Genomic DNA, 18,400 nt, shown 5'->3' on the forward strand with positions numbered 1-18,400 from the left:
TCCATCTCCACACAGGCCTTATTGTCATTGCTAAGTTCCACCCCACCCACCGCTCTGTGGCCCTAAAGATTTATAAACCCACAAAGCAAATATAAAGACCCCTTTGTGCTGCCACCGATTTTGCCCCAATCACAGCACTACTTCATTACAGTCACAGCTCTCGGAGGTGACGGACAGAAACCCTACAAGCAGTTTCCTAGTCCATCGTACATCTTTGGTGTAGGGCAGGCGAGAGGGTCTGCAGCACATGACTGTCTGAAAGGACATTTTGAAGACAATCTGGCTAGCCTGTTGTTTTGAGCGCCCTCTTGCAAACAGTTAACTACAACTTGTCACAATCCTGACCTCAGAGGATCGTGACGGACCTAGGTGATGTTCCATCACGTTACTAAAGTCTCCTAACACGCACACGAACAGCACAGCCAAGAGAAGATGGAACAGGGTACAAGAGAAATGCATGAAGTAGCCACAAATTAAAATTTCAAAAACTCCTGAGATATGAGCCTCCATTTTGATTGTGCTAAAATGACTTGAATTTTGATGTCAAGAATAAGCTTTTAAAGAGAGTCAGACTTTAGACAAAATCACTGAACACTAAGTTTACAAATCACCATTTCAAAGGTTGTTTCAAACACGTTGCAAAGTGTAACCGGAATTGGGAATTATCATGCTCAAAATTCTTTTCAATAAAACAAGATTTCAGATTCCTTCTAGGTACAGAAAAGAGCAGATGTCTTTCCAGTAGCATTATTGCACAGTGGGGCCCACAGGACAGTGATTTCCAAGGGCTAGTCCTCATCTAGTAAAAGGCCACAATAAATACCGCTATACACTACGCCCCACTCCGACTTGACATGGTAAACACAAATGTGATGAATCTTGTTTAATAAAAGAAACTCCTGAGAAAAGACGGGGATGGAATACACTACCAACCATCTAGTAAAAGGCCACGGAGTCAGAAACTGCCATTACTATTTATTTCTATTGCCATGAAGCACACTCGCCAGACGGACATTCCAAGCACCATGACAAACCAGTGGCACGGTTCACACTTCACTAGTTCACTCAGATCACAGCTCAAACTGAGCTTTAGTAGAATTTCCCAGAAGATGGACTCGAGATCATCATTTGTCATTGAGGGTTGAAGTGTGATCAGTGAGATGCTAGCAAACCCACGTGAGTAAATTCCAGTGTTTAGGTCACTATTTTTCACTCACAGTTCTTGAAACATCACCAAGACATTTGCAAATGGAATTCCAGGTTTGTTTTTTTAATCTGGGTAGCACCATGTTTCACTCTAATGTCAATTCCCCTACAATACCCCATCCAACGTGGCAATCCATGCAGCAGCCTATGATGTACAAAGTAACTCAAGTTTTAAACCCTCCTGATTCATCCTTCTAAAATGTCAAATCCTAACCACAAACCACGCCAGGCAATATTATTCAATTATTCTTCAATTTTCTTGTTATAACTGATGAGTCATAATACACAGAGCACTGGGTAGAATTCCGAACACCCAAACTATGTGATCAAAAGTTTGTAAATTGACAATGGAACCAACAAGCCATACCACCTTGCCTGTGGTACAGACACAGCCAAAGGGTGAACTTGAGCTGCTCTTAGCTGCATGGGTGGTGGGATTTCTCAGGGCTTCTGCTTCTCCAAGACTCACTCTCATTCTAAAATGGTATGCTAAACACAAAGCCATCAATTTTATTCCAGAATACATCATCTTAATGAGAATAAAAAGCTTTTGTATACATATACTGCCATTACATTTAAAAAGGCCCAAATTTTAACTAATAGACAAATTCATCAGACAAGAGATCATAAATTACTTTGGCTGAAAAAAATCTTTAAAAAAAATCTGGCTCAACATTCTGCTTGCAGGTTTCTACTAGTACAGGTGAGTGTGTGTATGTGTGTATAATAGCTTTTCCCCCCAAGGGAATGGAGTATGGTCTAGCCCACTTTTCCATGGTTATGTAGGAACTACAATGTTCTTTGCTAGCAAAATAAGAAGTGCAAGGTCTGCATTTCCACCACCTTGTTGCAAAGCCCCAAGAGCTTCCTGCAAAGTAAAGCCGGCATGGAGAATCCGGTCAATGTCTGCAGCAGGAAAAAGTAATGGTGGGAGAATGGAGGGACTTGATGATGGATAGCTGATAGGTGGGTCAAATTCAACAAGTGGCCCTGCAACTTCAGGACAGACATCTGCTCTGGTCTCAGGCCCATCTGTCACTGGATTCTGTGTGTCCTGACCCAAATCTTTAACCAATATGAAATCTGATGACAAGGACTTAGTTTGCTCCGAAGTCTGATTGAGTGCATCCTCCTCACCTGCGAGAAGTTTTGGTGAAATTTCTACACCTAAGGTGCAGTGTAATTGATTAGACGTTTTGGCTGAGGCTAGAATGACAGAACTCTCATTTACTGATTCCGTTGATCGGGGGACACCTTCCGAGTCAGTTACTAGGCCATCAGCGGGACCCCTGAAGTTAACATCTGCTGTATCTTCCATTCCAGTGCCAGCGGAAGTGTCTACTAATTTTTCTGTCTTTACTGAAACAGATGTGGCCTGATGAAAGGAGACCTGTGAACACTGTTCACTCTGGATCCATCGTTCAGAAAGGACCCCCAGACTTGTTTGGCCCTCAGTTACTGTTTCTGATTGACAGATAACTTCTTCAGATGGAATTTCTGAAGCTGGTTTACTACTAGTGACCAGAAGTCCTTGAAGCTCCTTCAAGGCTGCTGTGATGGAGGAGCAAGATTCTTCTGCTGACTCCACAGAGGGCTGACAACTGCCACAGAGACTTACAGCGGGGGAGCAATTCCCAGTGTCTGCATTTGTTGCAGACATTTCCACATTACTTTCTGGGAGCTGTAAATTCTGAGAGGAAATGGAACTACTCAAGGTTTCAGATGAAGGGTTGCATTTTGATGTTTCCACTTCCATCAAGGGATTATTATCTAAGGTGAGATCAGATGCACTGACACTCTCGACATTGGCATTCTGGCCGCCTGCCAGAAGGGGCTGTTCAACTACATCTACTTCCATAAGTGTTTCTGAACTGGAGCAGTCAGAGCACCCTGAGGGTAGACTGCTCTGTGCACCCGGGAGGTCCATATTCTGCTGCAGCGTGTCTCCTTTCATTGCAGCTTCCACATCCACACTTTTTGGTTGATTCTGTTGCCTTTCTCCAAGAAGCTCAAGGTCCCCCTTGTTACAAAGATGTTCTCGGTCATGTGGCACATTCTGTTCAACCTCATGCTGTCCATTCTCTGGTTCCTCCTGCTGCTGAAGGCCATTCACCTGACTCAGAGTCTGACATTCTGGATGCCAAGCCTTTTCACCTAGAAACCTCTGTGGTTCTTGCATCCTAGTCTCTGTGACAGACACTTCCTGTGTTGGGTGGAGGGGAGAGTCGAGGCTCTGGGTGCTTCTTTCAGCAGGAGATGGCTCCAGATTATCTGCAACAGTGGCTTCCTCGGGTGAATTCTGCCAGGGCACAGCCAAACTCCAGTCTGCTGGAGAAGCAGGACCAGGGAGATCCTGTAGAGGAAGAGGCTCTTTCTTTTCAGAGGGAATCTGGAATTCAGTGGTAGCCTTTGAGGCCTTCACAGCGTTCGGTGCGATGCTGTCTGGGTCACTGGGCTTGAGGGGGCAGACTGAAGCAGAGACAGAGTGAGCGAGACCCGCAGGATTACCAATCTCAGGACTCTGTTCTGAAGGACGGGCCGGATGGTTAAATCCATCTGAAGTTGGTAACGATGACATTCCCAGTGAGGTAGTTTCTTCACCACTTTTCTCTACATGGAACAAAAGGGAGAGGAAAAGAGATCAGCAGGTTATGAAGGCCACTGAATTACCAGAGGATACAAATCTAAACACGATAGGACAGGTCTTAAACTTGGGTTTGCTTATATTACACAAGAACCATTCCCACTGTGGTAGACAATTTAACATCACAGCGTGAAAATAAGAGGTAGGAATGTTAATAAAAGATGCATACTGCACTATTTAAGTATCATTAATAAACATACACATGATGGCTGGTTTGTGCTCAAGACTGAAGGCCATTTCAGTACCTTTGTTCTTCGTGAGTTCAGAACCCTGGGATACTTTCCCCCAGTGTGTTCTCTCCACCACTTGTCCTAAAATCACTGGGATGTTTGCTAAGCACGCATATTTTGGGATACTTTCTTGGGAGTAAACCTAGGAACTTGCATTTCCAAAAAGCTCCTCCGGTAATTCTTAAGCACATTACAAATTCTGAAGCTCTCTGACTAGAATGATTCTCATGCCAAGATACTTTCAGTGTTTCAGATGTGAACACTGAGGTTACAAATGACAAGTCTAAACCAGGCATATCATCTGGGTCAGAGCAGGACTTATAAAGAGGAAGAAGAATGTAATGCTTGGGGATCTCCACAAGACAGAGAGGTGAACATTCTATTTATTTCTATCCAAACTTCCCCAAAATAATAAAACTATGTGAGCGTTGACTGTGAGAACAAAAGTAAAGCTAAAGACCAAACAGATTAAATCCCAGTCATCATCTTACCAATAAAAACAGATTGCCAGTTACTTTTACCACATGAACACAGTATAACTAAGTAAGAACACGGAAGTATGTTAAGGGCAAGGGAGTGGGGGTGGAGGTAGATCGGGCAGTGGAGGGAGCTAGTTTTCAATAGGCAATGACCATGGACCCAGTGTAGCTTTCTGACCAGTCACACAAGATGGCAGGGTCAAACGTTACACCTCAGTGTAAACATGCTGTCATTAAACATAGGTTCCAACTCTCCTTTTGCCACTGATCCAGTTAAAAACTGTCTTCTATGCAATTATTATACAATCTTCAAAAGTCAAAGGCTGGTAACAAAAATGACTTCACAATACAATCTATTAGGGCAGATACAACTCAGCGGCTTCATGCTCAACATTAGTGTCCAACATGGGGGCTTGATCTTGACTTAAGAAGTCATGAAGCAATGCAGTTACAGTTCAGATGGCTCTAGATCATTCTGACAGAACACTGGTTAACAGCACGAGACAATGAAGCACTATGCCAGGGAGTGACAGGCTTCTATGAAACAGTCTTACTTATCGTTTAGGGGTAAACAGGAAAACAGCATTTATCTCAGAGCAAACCATATCCCTTAGAGTCTAAAAACAGTTACTAGTTTTACTTGTCAATCTCTAAGGCTGACTCTGAAAAAGATTCAATGTTGAGTTACTGTGAACAGGAAAGACACATTGTAGTGAAATATCCATGTTAACAGCATGGGCTGGGGGCAGAATGACAATGGCCTTCTGGGAACTGATATGACAGCTGTAACAACTGGGTGAGGTCAAGGTGACAGGGTCTGAGTGTATTTTGTACTCACTACGAAAGCAGCATACATCCTCCTGTAGCTGAGAGGGTCAGTTTCACTGGCCTAAGTCCTAAATGCAGGGGAGGACTAGGTCAGTACCATCAGATAGGAGAAGACAATGAGGGCAATGGATATTAAGAATAATTAAACTATGCCTGCTTTTAACCCAGCCTTTCAAGAAAAAGAAAGAAGAAATTAAGTCCCATGTATCTCATTACAACCAGCCTGCAAATCCCTATAAAGTCCAAGGTTGATAGTTTAATAGACCGATTTTCCTCCTCTTGATGTATTAGCCAATATACTCAGGCTGACAATGGCCACCTTTACACTGCAGGGAAACAGAGGGAGGGTGGGGATGGGGAAATCGGTCCGGCCAGGGAGAGGCAAAAGCAGGGTCTCAGCTCTCATTGCTGGGAGTATAAAATGCCAGTTCCACCTTTCTTATTGACTTGGTGACCCTGTACAAGTCACCTGGCCTATTTCCATTTCTTCTTCAACAGAATGAAAATTTCTACTGCTCTATAGCTCTAGGTGGGTGTGTGCAGTAATGTGCAAAAAGAACTTGCAGTTTTCAGGTCTTATGAAAGCCCTAAAGGACGAGTTATCCAACAAAGGGCTGTGAGGCTGACATGCTTGATTTGAAATTCACAATGGTCGGTGAGATGGACATTGCTTTTCTGGGATTTTCCCCTTGGACTGTTCTAATAATGGATAAAACTTTAAATAAGAAATTATGTTTAGATGTGTATGTATGCTAACATACAAACATATATACAGGCTAGTTGTAACCAGATTAAACAAGGTGAAATGGTGAATGACGGACGCTAAGTTCCAAAACTGCTGCAGATATAGACCACGGATGACTGATGGAAGGCTTAGGGAGTGTCTATAAATACCTGGTCTGGGGCCCACTCCAGCTGCAGTACACACACACTACATGCATCATGGCTTCTGACGCTCTGTTTGAATTAGGAAACAGACAAGCAAACTTGGGTTAACAATGCAAACCACACAGCATGCGGGGTTACAGTCTCCATTCCTTTGCCATCTTTAACCTCAGGAACTGGCAGTCAAAGCTGGGGAATGTTTCTGTAGTTTGGACATCAAAAGAATTCTCTCACAATACATAAAGTAATGCGTCAACTTCAACAGATTCTTAATAGAACTTGGAAAGAAATTAATTTTACACACAGAAAATTCATGGACAAACACGTCAGACAGGTGAAAAGAGGTAGGCCCATATGCAATTACATGACATGGACATCCTCTTATGGAGTACACGGTAAGTGAACACACGTAACAGACACTTTCCAAATTCCTTTCTCAGTTGAGACTTATTTATAGAAGAAATACAAACCAAACATGATTATCTAGCCTGGCTTATCTTCTTTATTTTTTAATTAGTTTTTAGAAAACAGGTCAGATACAGCTATTATTCTGAATTATTTTTTCAACTACTAGAAAAGATACTTTGGTAATGAGTAGCCACCAAAGAAGCAGTTTATAGCAAAAATATTTCACCTTTACGTCCAGAATTTTGACTTTGATGATACTGGGAAGTCCATGTCCCAAACAAATAGAACCTCATGTTATACAATTACCTCATTACTTAAACATTACAAACACAGCACAAGCCAATACACATCAGCAACACAAGGTCACCTGGGTAAAGAGCCATTTCCTTTTAATCATTTGAAGTGGATACATCTTCACTTTGCCTGAAAACATCTGTGGTTTCTATTTTAATCTCCTAAGCTTTCTAATAAACTGTAATTACCCAAAGAGGGTAACTGTTATTAGTTTAGATAGCACTGCTACCATCAGCTAGTGTTTCTTAAATAAAAGCACCAAAACCGTGGGGGGAAAGTAGAGATTTCACAAAATGATAATACATTCTATTTTACTAATACAGAGTATTATGACTAAGCTGACAAGTTACTAAGAAAATGTGAAACATTCTAAGTAGGTATATCAATCTCATTCAATCTTGCCTTGTGGGTAAGACTGAAACTGAATTTGCCCTGGCTGGGTGGCCTAGTGGCCTAGTTGGTTACTGTCATCCTGTACACCAAAAGGTTGTATGGGTTCAATTCTGGGTCAGGGCACATACTCAGGTCTCAGGTTTAATCCCCGGTAGGGGTGCATAGGGGACACAACTGATCAATGTTTCACTTTCACATTGATTTCTCTCACTCTCTCTCAAATTAATAAAAACATTTCCTTATGTGAGGATAAAAAAACAAAGCAAAACAAAATGGATTTTTTCTCCTTTGTTTGGTTGCTCAAAATTCTCCCTTTCCTATAAAATACTTAAGTCACATTTAAAACTGTAGCCTGTAGTAAATCTGAACTATAAGGTAGTGGAGTAGACTGCAAACAGACCACCTCAGAAGTCTCCATCTGCTACCCATGTCCATTCGAGGGGGGTTCAAGGCTGATGACGCATTGGGTGTTCTCCAGTAACAGACACTGGCAAAATCTGGCCGCTTACTTTAAAAGCTCTTATCTTTTTTTTGTCTTTAGAAGAAAGCTAGTCCCTGAACTTGTAGATCCAATCCACTTTACCATATCGAAAAAATGCAACATGTGATACTAGTCACTGATGAATAATGACAACTCAAGACTTTAAAATAACCCAAAGTTGCCCTAACTGGTTTGGCTCAGTGGATAGAGCGTTGGCCTGCGGACTGAAGGGTCGGTCCCAGGTTCGATTCCGGTCAAGGGCATGTACCTTGGTTGCGGGCACATCCCCAGGAGGGGGTGTGCAGGAGGCGGCTGATCGATGTTTATCTCTCATTGATGTTTCTAACTCTCTGTCCCTCTCCCTTCCTCTCTGTGAAAAATCAATAAAATATATTTAAAAATAAATAACCCGCCCTAACTGGTTTGGCTCAGTGGATAGAGCATCGGCCTGCGGACTCAAGGGTCCCAGGTTCGATTCTGTCAAAGGCATGTACCTTGGTTGCGGGCACATCCCCAGTGGGGAGTGTGCAGGAGGCAGCTGATCGATGTTTCTCTCTCATCGATGTTTCTAACTCTCTATCCCTCTCCCTGTCTGTAAAAAATCAATAAAATATATTTTAGGAAAAAAAAAAAGGCAGAAACTTGGCTTGGAATTTAGATTGAAATGGGCTACAATTCAGACTTAGGAAAAAACACACATATAGGTGGCTTCACTTCAATAGCTCACATCCTGTTCTAACTGGCTCACTACAGTGACCTCATTAACAGCATAATCCTGTGTGTTGACTAACGTTCAATGATGTTTCTTACTGTTGGTTCCTTTGGTGGCAGCACTTTGTCGATAAAAAAAGGTTTGGGCTGCTTAGGCACTATTCAAAATAAATGGGCCTACGAAAAGGAAAAGAAATTTTCAGGGAAATACTGTTGGACTCAAAAGGAAGTGTCTGCTTACTGTTACAATTTTCTTTAGGAAAAAAGACAAGACTTTTCAGGAAGCCTACCAAAATGTGCCTAAGCAAACAGCTCCCACTCTGTCTTGCACACAGCAGTGGATTGCTGTTTCTTGACCCTGGAAACACCAAGTTTTCTCTGTTGTGCTGAGGAACAGGAAAAGGTGGTAAGAGGACAGAAACACATCTGACAGGACGATGAGACCGATCACGACCTGGAAAGGTTCCTACCCTCTAAAAGCTCAACTTCCTTGCTCACCCACCAATAAAAAGTTAGGTATTCAAGAGCCCCGCACTGCAAATACCTGCATCCTGTACAGATTTCTGAAGGGCTTCTGCTAATTCTCGGTCTGCAATCTCCTCCGGCCGGAGCACCTCCTCCCGCCCGGCCCCATATGCCAACCGGGCACACTCTGGTAGCTCTGCCTCGGGGAGGAAGGTGGTCTGTGAGCCTGTGGTGCCGATCACGAGTACATTTTTCTTGAGGTCAATGGAACACTTAGAAGGAAGAAAGCAAAGACTGATGATGGCAGATGAAACACATGCAGGAAAATTATGATCCCGAATTTAAAACTCATTCACAAAGAGCGACATGGACAGAGACAGAGATGGTTCAAACAACTTTGCCTAAAAGCATTTAAGCTTTAACCTAGGTGACACTGTTAATTTAGAATTTGTTTAATGAAGTTTACAGCAGAATAATCTCTACAGAACACAGTTAACAATTTGTTGAACACAATGTATACTAGTATTCATGTCTAAGTTTAAATATAATACATATCCATTGTGCAAAATTTGGGAAATTGCCAGGCATAATCAATGGCTCCACCTTTTACAAACATGTGACTCTTAAAAATAAAACTGAGCCAAAACCGGTTTGGCTCAGTGGATAGAGCGTCGGCCTGCGGACTGAAAGGTCCCAGGTTCGATTCCGGTCAAGGGCATGTACCTGGGTTGCAGGCATATCCCCAGTAGGAGATGTGCAGGAGGCAGCTGATCGATGTTTCTCTCTCATCGATGTTTCTAACTCTCTATCTCTCTCCCTTCCTCTCTGTAAAAAATCAATAAAATATATATTTAAAAAAATAAAAGTAAAAATAAAACTGAGACATATCATTTATACAGTTTTACATTTTGTTTTTTGTATACATACAGCTTATATTTAAACTCTGTACTAATGGTACAGAGTGGTATAAAGGCAAGGCAATCTATGTAAAACTATACTTTATTTCATTCTTTGTGTATTTTTATAATTAATTAATATAGGACAATTGCATACATATATGCTTTATATTTATAATTGGAGATACCATGGTCTATACCAGTGGTCGGCAAACTGCGGCTCGCAAGCCACATGCGGCTCTTCCACAAAATACCGGCTCTTTCACAAAATACGACTTCTGCGCATGGGTCACGAAGTTTCAATCGCACTGTACGTGTGCAGCCGCACGTGGTATTTTGTGGAAGAGCCACACTGAAGGGGCCAAAGAGCCGCATGTGGCTCACAAGCCGCAGTCTGCCGACCACGGGTCTATACCATAACTAAAAAATAAGGAAAGGCAGCGACAATAAAATAGGTTTTATTTATACATGCATTCACTCATTCCTTCTACTTAAAAGTCTGCACACTGAAATTCAGTATTAAAAGAATTTTAAGGAGCCCTGACTGGTTTGGCTCAGTGGATAGAGCATCGGTCTGTGGACTGAAGGGTCCCAGGTTTGATTCCAGTCAAGGGCATGTGCCTTGGTTGCGGGCACATCCCCAGTAGGAGGTGTGCAGGAGGCAGCTGATCGATGTTTCTCTCCCATCGATGTTTCTAACTCTCTATCTCTCTCCCTTCCTCTCTGTAAAAAATCAATAAAATTAAAAAAGAATTTTAAGGAGTATTAGTGACATAAAAATATTGGCTAGATATAAAATCTTGTGAACAATTTTACTACCCAGTGGACACTAATTGCTTCTTCACTGAGAGTTGTTTATCTTTAAACAAATTATTAGGCTTTGGAGTAGAAATATAAATATCACTGCGAATGAATATAGTGATAAATCATTCTCTCTGTACTAAATAAACATTTCTATTCCCAACAGCTATGGGCTTCTCCCTTAATCCTGAAGCTCTTCTTCCCAAGTATAGTTTCACCAGATACGAAGGAACTTGCTAAACTCGCACTTCCATAAAACTACCACTGTGCGTTACTCACACTTCCCTACAAACCCATCAAAAAATTACTTGAGTTCTAATCAGAAACTAAACATTACACAAGGGAACCAATGCCCATTTAATCTCAAAACAGATGGATTTAACAACACACTGCGGACGGATCACGAGAATTCTTGCTTCATATTACACAGTGTTTTACAAAGTATGACACTTTAAAAAGAAACTTATCTGGCCACTGGGTAAAGCTAGCAATAAAACTACTGGTCCAAAATGTGTTTAAAATTCAGAGAGATTTCACGAAAGATTCTATTTCTACTTACACATCATTTCAAACTTGTATGACATCGTCATCAATTAAAGACCTTTCCAGGCTCAAAGAGCCGTGCTTCTTAGTTTTCCAGTGCACACGGCCAAGAGGAATGATGCAGGAATAACCACGGAACACACAAAAGGCCAATGCAAAAGCAAGTGAAGCTCTGAGTACCTGATGTCGTTTCAGCATGTCCAGGCCCAGAAGCATGTCCATGGGCTGCTCCTCAAGTATGGAGAAGGAGCACGCCAGGAAATCTCCCTCGATCTGCACCTGAGCTAAAGCACAGGAAGGAAAGAAGATGGTACCGATTTTTACTCAGAAGCCCGACACAAACTTTGGAAATGTATCTTTCATTCTGTGCCTTGCTTCTCCCAGTCAAAACCAAAGCAAAGCATGCAAAGAGGGAGAGTATAAAAAGAAAATCCTGTAAGACTAATAACCAGTTTAAAAGCCAATGAAGGCACCAGATGGTAAAGTGGATTAAAAAAAAAAAAAGGACCAATCCCTCCAATAAACCACCCACTTCCTATACCAGTGATGGTGAACCTTTTGAGCTCGGTGTGTCAGCATTTTGAAAAACCCTAACTTAACTCTGGTGCCGTGTCACATACAGAAATTTTTTGGTATTTGCAACCATAGTAAAACAAAGACTTATATTTTTGATATTTATTTTATACTAGGGGCCCGGTGCACGAAATTCGTGCACTGGGTGTGGAGCAGGGGGGAGTGTCCCTCAGCCCAGCCTGCCCCCTCTCACATGCTGGGAGCCCTCAGGCGTTGATCCGCATCACCCTCCAATCGCAGGATTGGCCCCTTGCCCAGGCCTGACGCCTCTGACAGAGGCGTCATGCCTGGGCAAGGGACCCTCATTTCCCCCCATCACTGGTTCTGCCCCCAGCCCAGGCCTGATGCCTCTGGCCTAGGCATCTGGCCCAGGCAGCGGGGACCTGCAGTGGCAGCGGGGGGGCGCCGCGATCACGCGGGCTCTGCCCCTGCCCCTGCAGGATGCCTATGGCTGAGGCGTTCGGCCCAGGCAGCGGGGACCCACAGCTGCAGCGGCCCCGCGATCATGGGCTCCGCTTTAGGCCCAGGCAAGGGGCCCCTAGCTCCTGGGACTGCCAGCTTCGACCGTGCCCAGCTCCCATCGCTGGCTCCACCCCTACTTCCTGCTATCACTGGCCAGGGCAGCAAAGGCGCCTGATTCTCCAATCATGGCTGGGGGGCAGGGCAAAGGCGGCCCCAGGGCCGCCTTTGCCCTGCCCCCCAGCTCTTAGCTCCCCCCTGGGTTTCCGATCACTGTCAGTGGCAGGGGGCTTCTTCCTGCTTTCCCTTTCGCCTCCCTGCATTGTGCCTACATATGCAAATTAACCGCCATCTTGTTGGCAGTTAACCGCCATCTTGTTGGCAGTTAACTGCCAATCTTAGTTGGCAGTTAATTTGCATATAGCCCTGATTAGCCAATGAAAAGGGTATCGTTGTACGCCAATTACCATTTTTCTCTTTTATTATATAGGATATTTAAATGCCATTTAACAAAGAAAAATCAATCAAAAAAATGAGTTTGCGTGTCACCTGACACGTGTCATAGGCTCGCCATCTGTGACCTATACACTTACAAAAGGTTTTCTAAAGGGAAATAAAATGTGCACACTTTAAATTAGCCTCCGAAAAGTAAAGTGTTTATTACTGCCTGTGATAATCAAGTTTCTATTTGCCAAACCAGAGATAACTCCAAGGCCTGTTTGCCTTGACTCTCTCATCAATCTCTCCCCTTACTTAATATGTAAGATTAAAATATGTACTTTGCTATGTTTTTAAAAATATATTTTATTGGTTTTTTACAGAGGAAGGGATAGGCATAGAGTTAGAAACATTGATGAGCCCTGACTGGTTTGGCTCGGTGGATAGAGCATCGGCCTGCGGACTAAAGGGTCCCAGGTTTGATTCCGGTCAAGGGCATGTACCTTGGTTGCAGGCACATCCCCAGGGGGGAGTGTGCAGGAGGCAGCTGATCAATGTTTCTCTCTCATGGATGTTTCTAACTCTCTATTCCTCTCCCTTCCTCTCTGTAAAAAATCAATAATAATAATAAAAAAAGAAACATCGATGAGAAACATCAATATGCTGCCTCCTGCACACTCCCCACTGGGTATGTGCCCGCAACCAAGGTACATGCCCTTGACTAGAATCGAACCTGGGGCCATGAGTCCGCAGGCCGACGCTCTATCCACTGAGCCAAACCGGCTAGGGCAACTTTACTATTCTTAAGTGTATCTTATAAATAGGAGTGTATGAAACATATGCACAGCATAAAGTCTGATAAAACTAATACCCACAAATCTCTTCCCCAAGTTAAGAAATAGAAAACTACGAAGTCTCCATATGTCCTACTGATACAGCTTTTTCTCTGCTTCCTCCCACTCTCCCAACTAGCCCAGGTTTTGTGTTAATCACTCCCCGCATTTTTTATAGTTCTTACCAGCTTTGTATGATTTCTAAGCAACATATTGTTTAGTTTTGTGTCTTTAAACTATGACCTGCTCTTTTACTCAAAAAATATTTTGAGATACTTGGTCCCTCTAGGTGCACATGTCTAACACACCAGAAGTGAGGTACCCACTCCACTCCTATGGGCCTTTCTGGGGTGCTTTGGTTCTGCTCACTTGAACACTTCTGTACTCTTATCTACTGCTGTGCCACAAGTTCTTCTAAGGTACAGTCTAAGAAGTGGAATTACAGGGTTCTACTAGGCTCAACTTTGCTTGGTGATACTGAATTGTTTCGAAAATGTTTCCAGCAGTGCATGAAAGTTCTCACTGCTCCACATTCTCACCAACACTCAATATGATTAGATTTAAAATTTTGCTAATGTGGCAATAATTTTGAATTTCCCTGGTTAAAAATGAGGTTAAGCAACTTTTCATATATAGTACTTATTAACCATATTGGTTTCCTCTGAAAGTACATATGTAATTTTTAATATTGTCTTTCTTATGGAGTTGGATATACAATCACACAGAATACGTGTATTCTGAATACGAATTCTTCATTAGTTACATGCATTACTAAAATCTTTTCCTAGTTTGTGTTTGTTCACTTGTCTTTTGATGAAAGGTTCTTAATCTTAATGTGGCTGAATTTATCAAATAATTTCCTTCCTATCTTTGAAAGAACCTGTTCCCTATGCAAGATAGCCTCCTACATTTTCTTTTAAAAGCTTTTTCTTGAAAAATTTTTTTATTGCCTCAAGTTTTACATATGTCTCCTTTTCCCTCAATTCCCCCCCTCCCCCCCACCATTCCCACCCAGGGTCTTCTCAAAGCTTTGGCTTTGACCTACAGGGGCCAGGGCTACCCAAGGCTTTTATCTGTGCAACATTGTTCCTATCTAGCAGTTTCCTCCCATGCTCAGTTCAACTTTCAGTTCAACTTTCCATTCCACAGTGGAATCTGAAACAGTGTAGGTCTTTTTGTTTTTAATCCTCACTAGAGGATATGCTTAGAGAGAAGGGAAAGAGAAACATCAATTGGTTGCCTTCTGTGTGTGCCCTGACAGGGGATCTAACCCGAAACCCAGGCATGTGCCCTAACCAGGAATTAAACTAGCTGAGCCACTCTGGTCGGGCGCATCGAAGTTAGCACATAATGTCTGTCTGTCTGTCTCTCTCTCTCTCTCACACACACACACACACACACACACACACACACACACACACACCCTCCTGGGATTTGGATATACTAACAAAGATTCTGTTGGTAAATCTCTCCCTATTGTTAAAAGGTTTTTTTCATGCCAATCAGACTCGAAGTTGCAAAACAGTACAACTTGTCCACCCACAAGGAAGGACACAAGGGGCTGATATTACTTTATCTCCTATTATCTTCTCACTTAAAACCATGAAAAATCTGAGACCTCAGACTCTGAAGCAACCAATTTGTGGTATTCCTACTCAATTTAAGTTCTACTCTGTGTAGGAAAGTATATGAGAGTAAGGTATTTAGATAATCCAATGCTATGCAAATCAATAAAAGAAAACAAGACTCTAATAAACAGACATATATTTAAAAAGAAATATGGCCCTAACCGGTTTGGCTCAGTGGATAGAGTGTCGGCCTGCAGACTCAAGCGTCCCAGGTTCGATTCCAGTCAAGGGCATGTATCTTGGTTGCGGGCACATCCCCAGTAAGGGGTGTGCGGGAAGCAGCTGATTGATGTTCCTCCCTCATTGATGTTTCTAACTATCCCTCCCCCTTCCTCTCTGTAAAAAAAATCAATAAAATATATTAAATAAATAAAAATAAATATGAAGAAAATAGGAAGAAACTTTACTTGCAATGAAAGAAAAGTAACTTATAGTAAGAAAACACTTTATCTGCAAATTAAAGGTGTTAAAACGAATAATACTTGATTGTACAAGGGCACTAAGATGAATATTCATTTATTCATTCAATTAGCAATAACCACGCCTCGGATAAACCTCATTGGCTATGATACTGCCACTTGTGCAAAGTTGAGATGAATATTCATTCAGGGCTGGGGAAACCAGATTGGTACCAGTTAACAAGAGTCTTAAAGTATCCATAACCTTTGATTCAGTACTTACAGGAATCTTGACTAAGGAAAAACATCAGTATACACAAAACTACACAAAAATCCAATGCCATGTTACGACAAAACATTGGATAAAAATATATCCCAAAAGTTGACCACTAAACCACAACAGACTGTTACTCATTTACTTAACGATGCTTATGAAATTTTTAGTAACATTTGAAAAATACTACGACTGTTAATTTTTTCTTAAAGCAGAGAATAAAATTCTATCTGCGGTATGACTACCCTTTACAAGAAAAAAACAAATGGAAACAGATCAAAAAGAGGCATGTCCAAGTGCTATTAACGGCTGATTCTCACTTAAAAGGATTTAAGGTATTTTGACTTCTTTGCTTATTTCTATACTTTTGAACTTCTCTACCAGCATAAAATCACTAAGGTCAAAAATGAAAGAGACAAGTGAAACACAATTTTGGAACTAGAAAGCAGATGACAGAAAGGAAAACTGAGAAGCAACCCAATTAACACCCCAGACCTCCCCAGAGGCTGATGAACTGGTGGAAACAAGTACTTCTGAAAACAGGGGTAAAGGCAGGTCCAAAGCAGAGAGACTCACTGAAGGTCTATGCAGGCACAGATCTTGGGGTTCCTCTCCTGCACTCTGCTCAGCCAGGTGGCCAAGTACCTCCCTCTACCTCAACAGTAGGCTAGAGGGGTTTTTTTTTCTCAAGAGGGTGAAACAGAGGCTCTCATAATAGATGGGCATGGAGGAAGACAGGGACACAACACAAGCACCTAATGAAAACCAAGGGGATTAAGTGAAAGCTTACTGAGACTCAACTTCTAGATCACCCACAACTGCCATGGCTGCAGAGGGCACAGCCCTCTTAGCATAATTAGGCTTGACCTTATGACCTCCCTAGATCTTATCTGGGTAGCTAATGGGCTGAGGGAGATGCAGTAAGTGCTGCCAAAACAAGTGAAACTCACAAGAACACTGTAACTATGGTGACTGCTACCTTGTTTACCTCTGGCTATACAATCAAGGCTCAGCTTGCTGTCTGGATCTCTCTCTGCCGCCTCAGATAGCCACAGGAAGATCCACCTAGCTTATTCTCTCCGTCTGTCTTTTCTACATCCTTCACCGCCCCGCCTTAGGCTCACCCAACCCTTGACTGAGCTGGCCCAGCACAGCTGCCCACCCGAGTAATCTTCCGAATAGCCTTTTGGTGTTCCACTCTTCAATATGAGCAGATGCCAAGGATCACCAGACATCTGAGAAAGCCATCTAACACGAGAGACAAAACAAAACAGAAGGGTTGGAAGACAAAGTTGAGGAAATCTCACCCAAGCCCCCCCAGGGCACAATGAATGAAAACAGAAAACTACAGAACAAGTCCAGGACAGGAGACCACCCTCCCTGAATAAAAGACACCCTAAGGAGGGAAGTCGTTCTCAGACTGAAAGGCACTCAGCACACTAGATGAAGAGAGCTAGACTCAAGTACATCACCGTGTAATTTCAAAACACTGAGGTCAAAAAAAAGATTCTACAACCTTCAAAAAAGGAAATCTTTCACATAAAGGATCAAGGATCAGAACAGCATCCAGCTTTTCCACAGCAATACTGTCAAAAACTGTGATAGAAAATGATTTCCAACTTAGCCGGACTGGTGAAACATAGGGGGAAAGTCGTCCTGATTTTCAAGAACTCAACTTACTACCATGTACTTTTTGTCGGGAAGTTACTGGAAGAGGTGCTCTAATAAACTGGGGAGCAAAATAGAAAGAGGAAGACATGGGGTTCATGTAGCCCAACATTAGACCAAGGACAAAGGAACCTGGGGACTCAGTCAAGGGCGACTCCAAAACAGCAGCATGAAGCAGCCCAGGTTCTGAAGAAGCATCTTCAATGGGATGGACTGCAGCAAGGACATTGACACAAGCAGGGCAGTGTTTGGGATGAGTGACACCAAAAACCCAATGACAGAGAGAGAGAGAGAGAGAGAGAGAGAGAGAGAGAGAGAGAGAGAATTATTAATTCCCAAAAAACGGAAAAGCAATTATATTCAATTAGATGGCTATGCTCTCAATAGTATTTATATAATCATATGAGTAATAAGCACTATAAACATGTTATTTAGAAATGTGGAGGCAAGCACCAATAGAAGTCTGATAAAATAGTTGAAAGGAATTATCTGTCAGGAGTAGAAAACAGAAGTACATAGAGGACTGATATTCTTTCTGCTACCAGCTAATATGCACATATATATGACTTCGATATAGAGTTTAAACTTCTCTAAGGCTTGCTGGATCAGATGTACCTGTCCAAGAGAAAAGTTTTTAAATCCACTACTCTACCAAGTCTCCCAGTGCCTCCACTCACCTAGGTGCACCCTTCCAATAATCTTCTGGGTGCCCACTCCTTTGGCAATCCCTGCCCACCGACGATCCACCAGCCTCATTATGTTACACCTTTCCGCACAGGCTTGACTCATAATAGTCATCTGGGCACCTGGAGGTGGAGGGAAATATCAGATAATAAAGACAAAACCCACATTTGTGTTAAGATTA

General features: G+C 42.4%; 1 protein-coding gene and 1 pseudogene across 9 annotated transcripts in view; both read right to left on the minus strand.

Annotated features, from left to right (window-relative positions):
• Positions 1-1,945: 1,945 nt before the first annotated feature.
• The window catches only part of LOC132231650 (protein DDI1 homolog 2), a 37,912-nt gene continuing 21,457 nt past the window's right edge, over positions 1,946-18,400 (minus strand). For 2 of the 9 annotated variants that reach the window (XM_059691162.1, XM_059691163.1), the window contains 4 exons: positions 18,213-18,341; positions 11,445-11,548; positions 9,104-9,296; positions 1,946-3,816 (listed from right to left, as the gene is read on the minus strand). In XM_059691162.1, coding sequence (XP_059547145.1) covers positions 1,985-3,816; positions 9,104-9,296; positions 11,445-11,548; positions 18,213-18,341 — 2,258 coding nt within the window. In that variant the 3' untranslated portion in view covers positions 1,946-1,984. Of the gene's footprint in view, positions 3,817-6,281; positions 6,345-8,849; positions 8,946-9,103; positions 9,297-11,444; positions 11,549-16,398; positions 16,849-18,212; positions 18,342-18,400 lie in introns of those variants that run through there. The other 7 variants (XM_059691168.1, XM_059691164.1, XM_059691169.1 and 4 more) reach the window with 7 other exon arrangements.
• LOC132231988 (U4 spliceosomal RNA) lies at positions 15,718-15,785 on the minus strand (annotated as a pseudogene).

This window comes from Myotis daubentonii, chromosome 3, assembly GCF_963259705.1.
Source record: "Myotis daubentonii chromosome 3, mMyoDau2.1, whole genome shotgun sequence".
Classification (NCBI taxonomy): Eukaryota; Metazoa; Chordata; class Mammalia; order Chiroptera; family Vespertilionidae; genus Myotis; species Myotis daubentonii.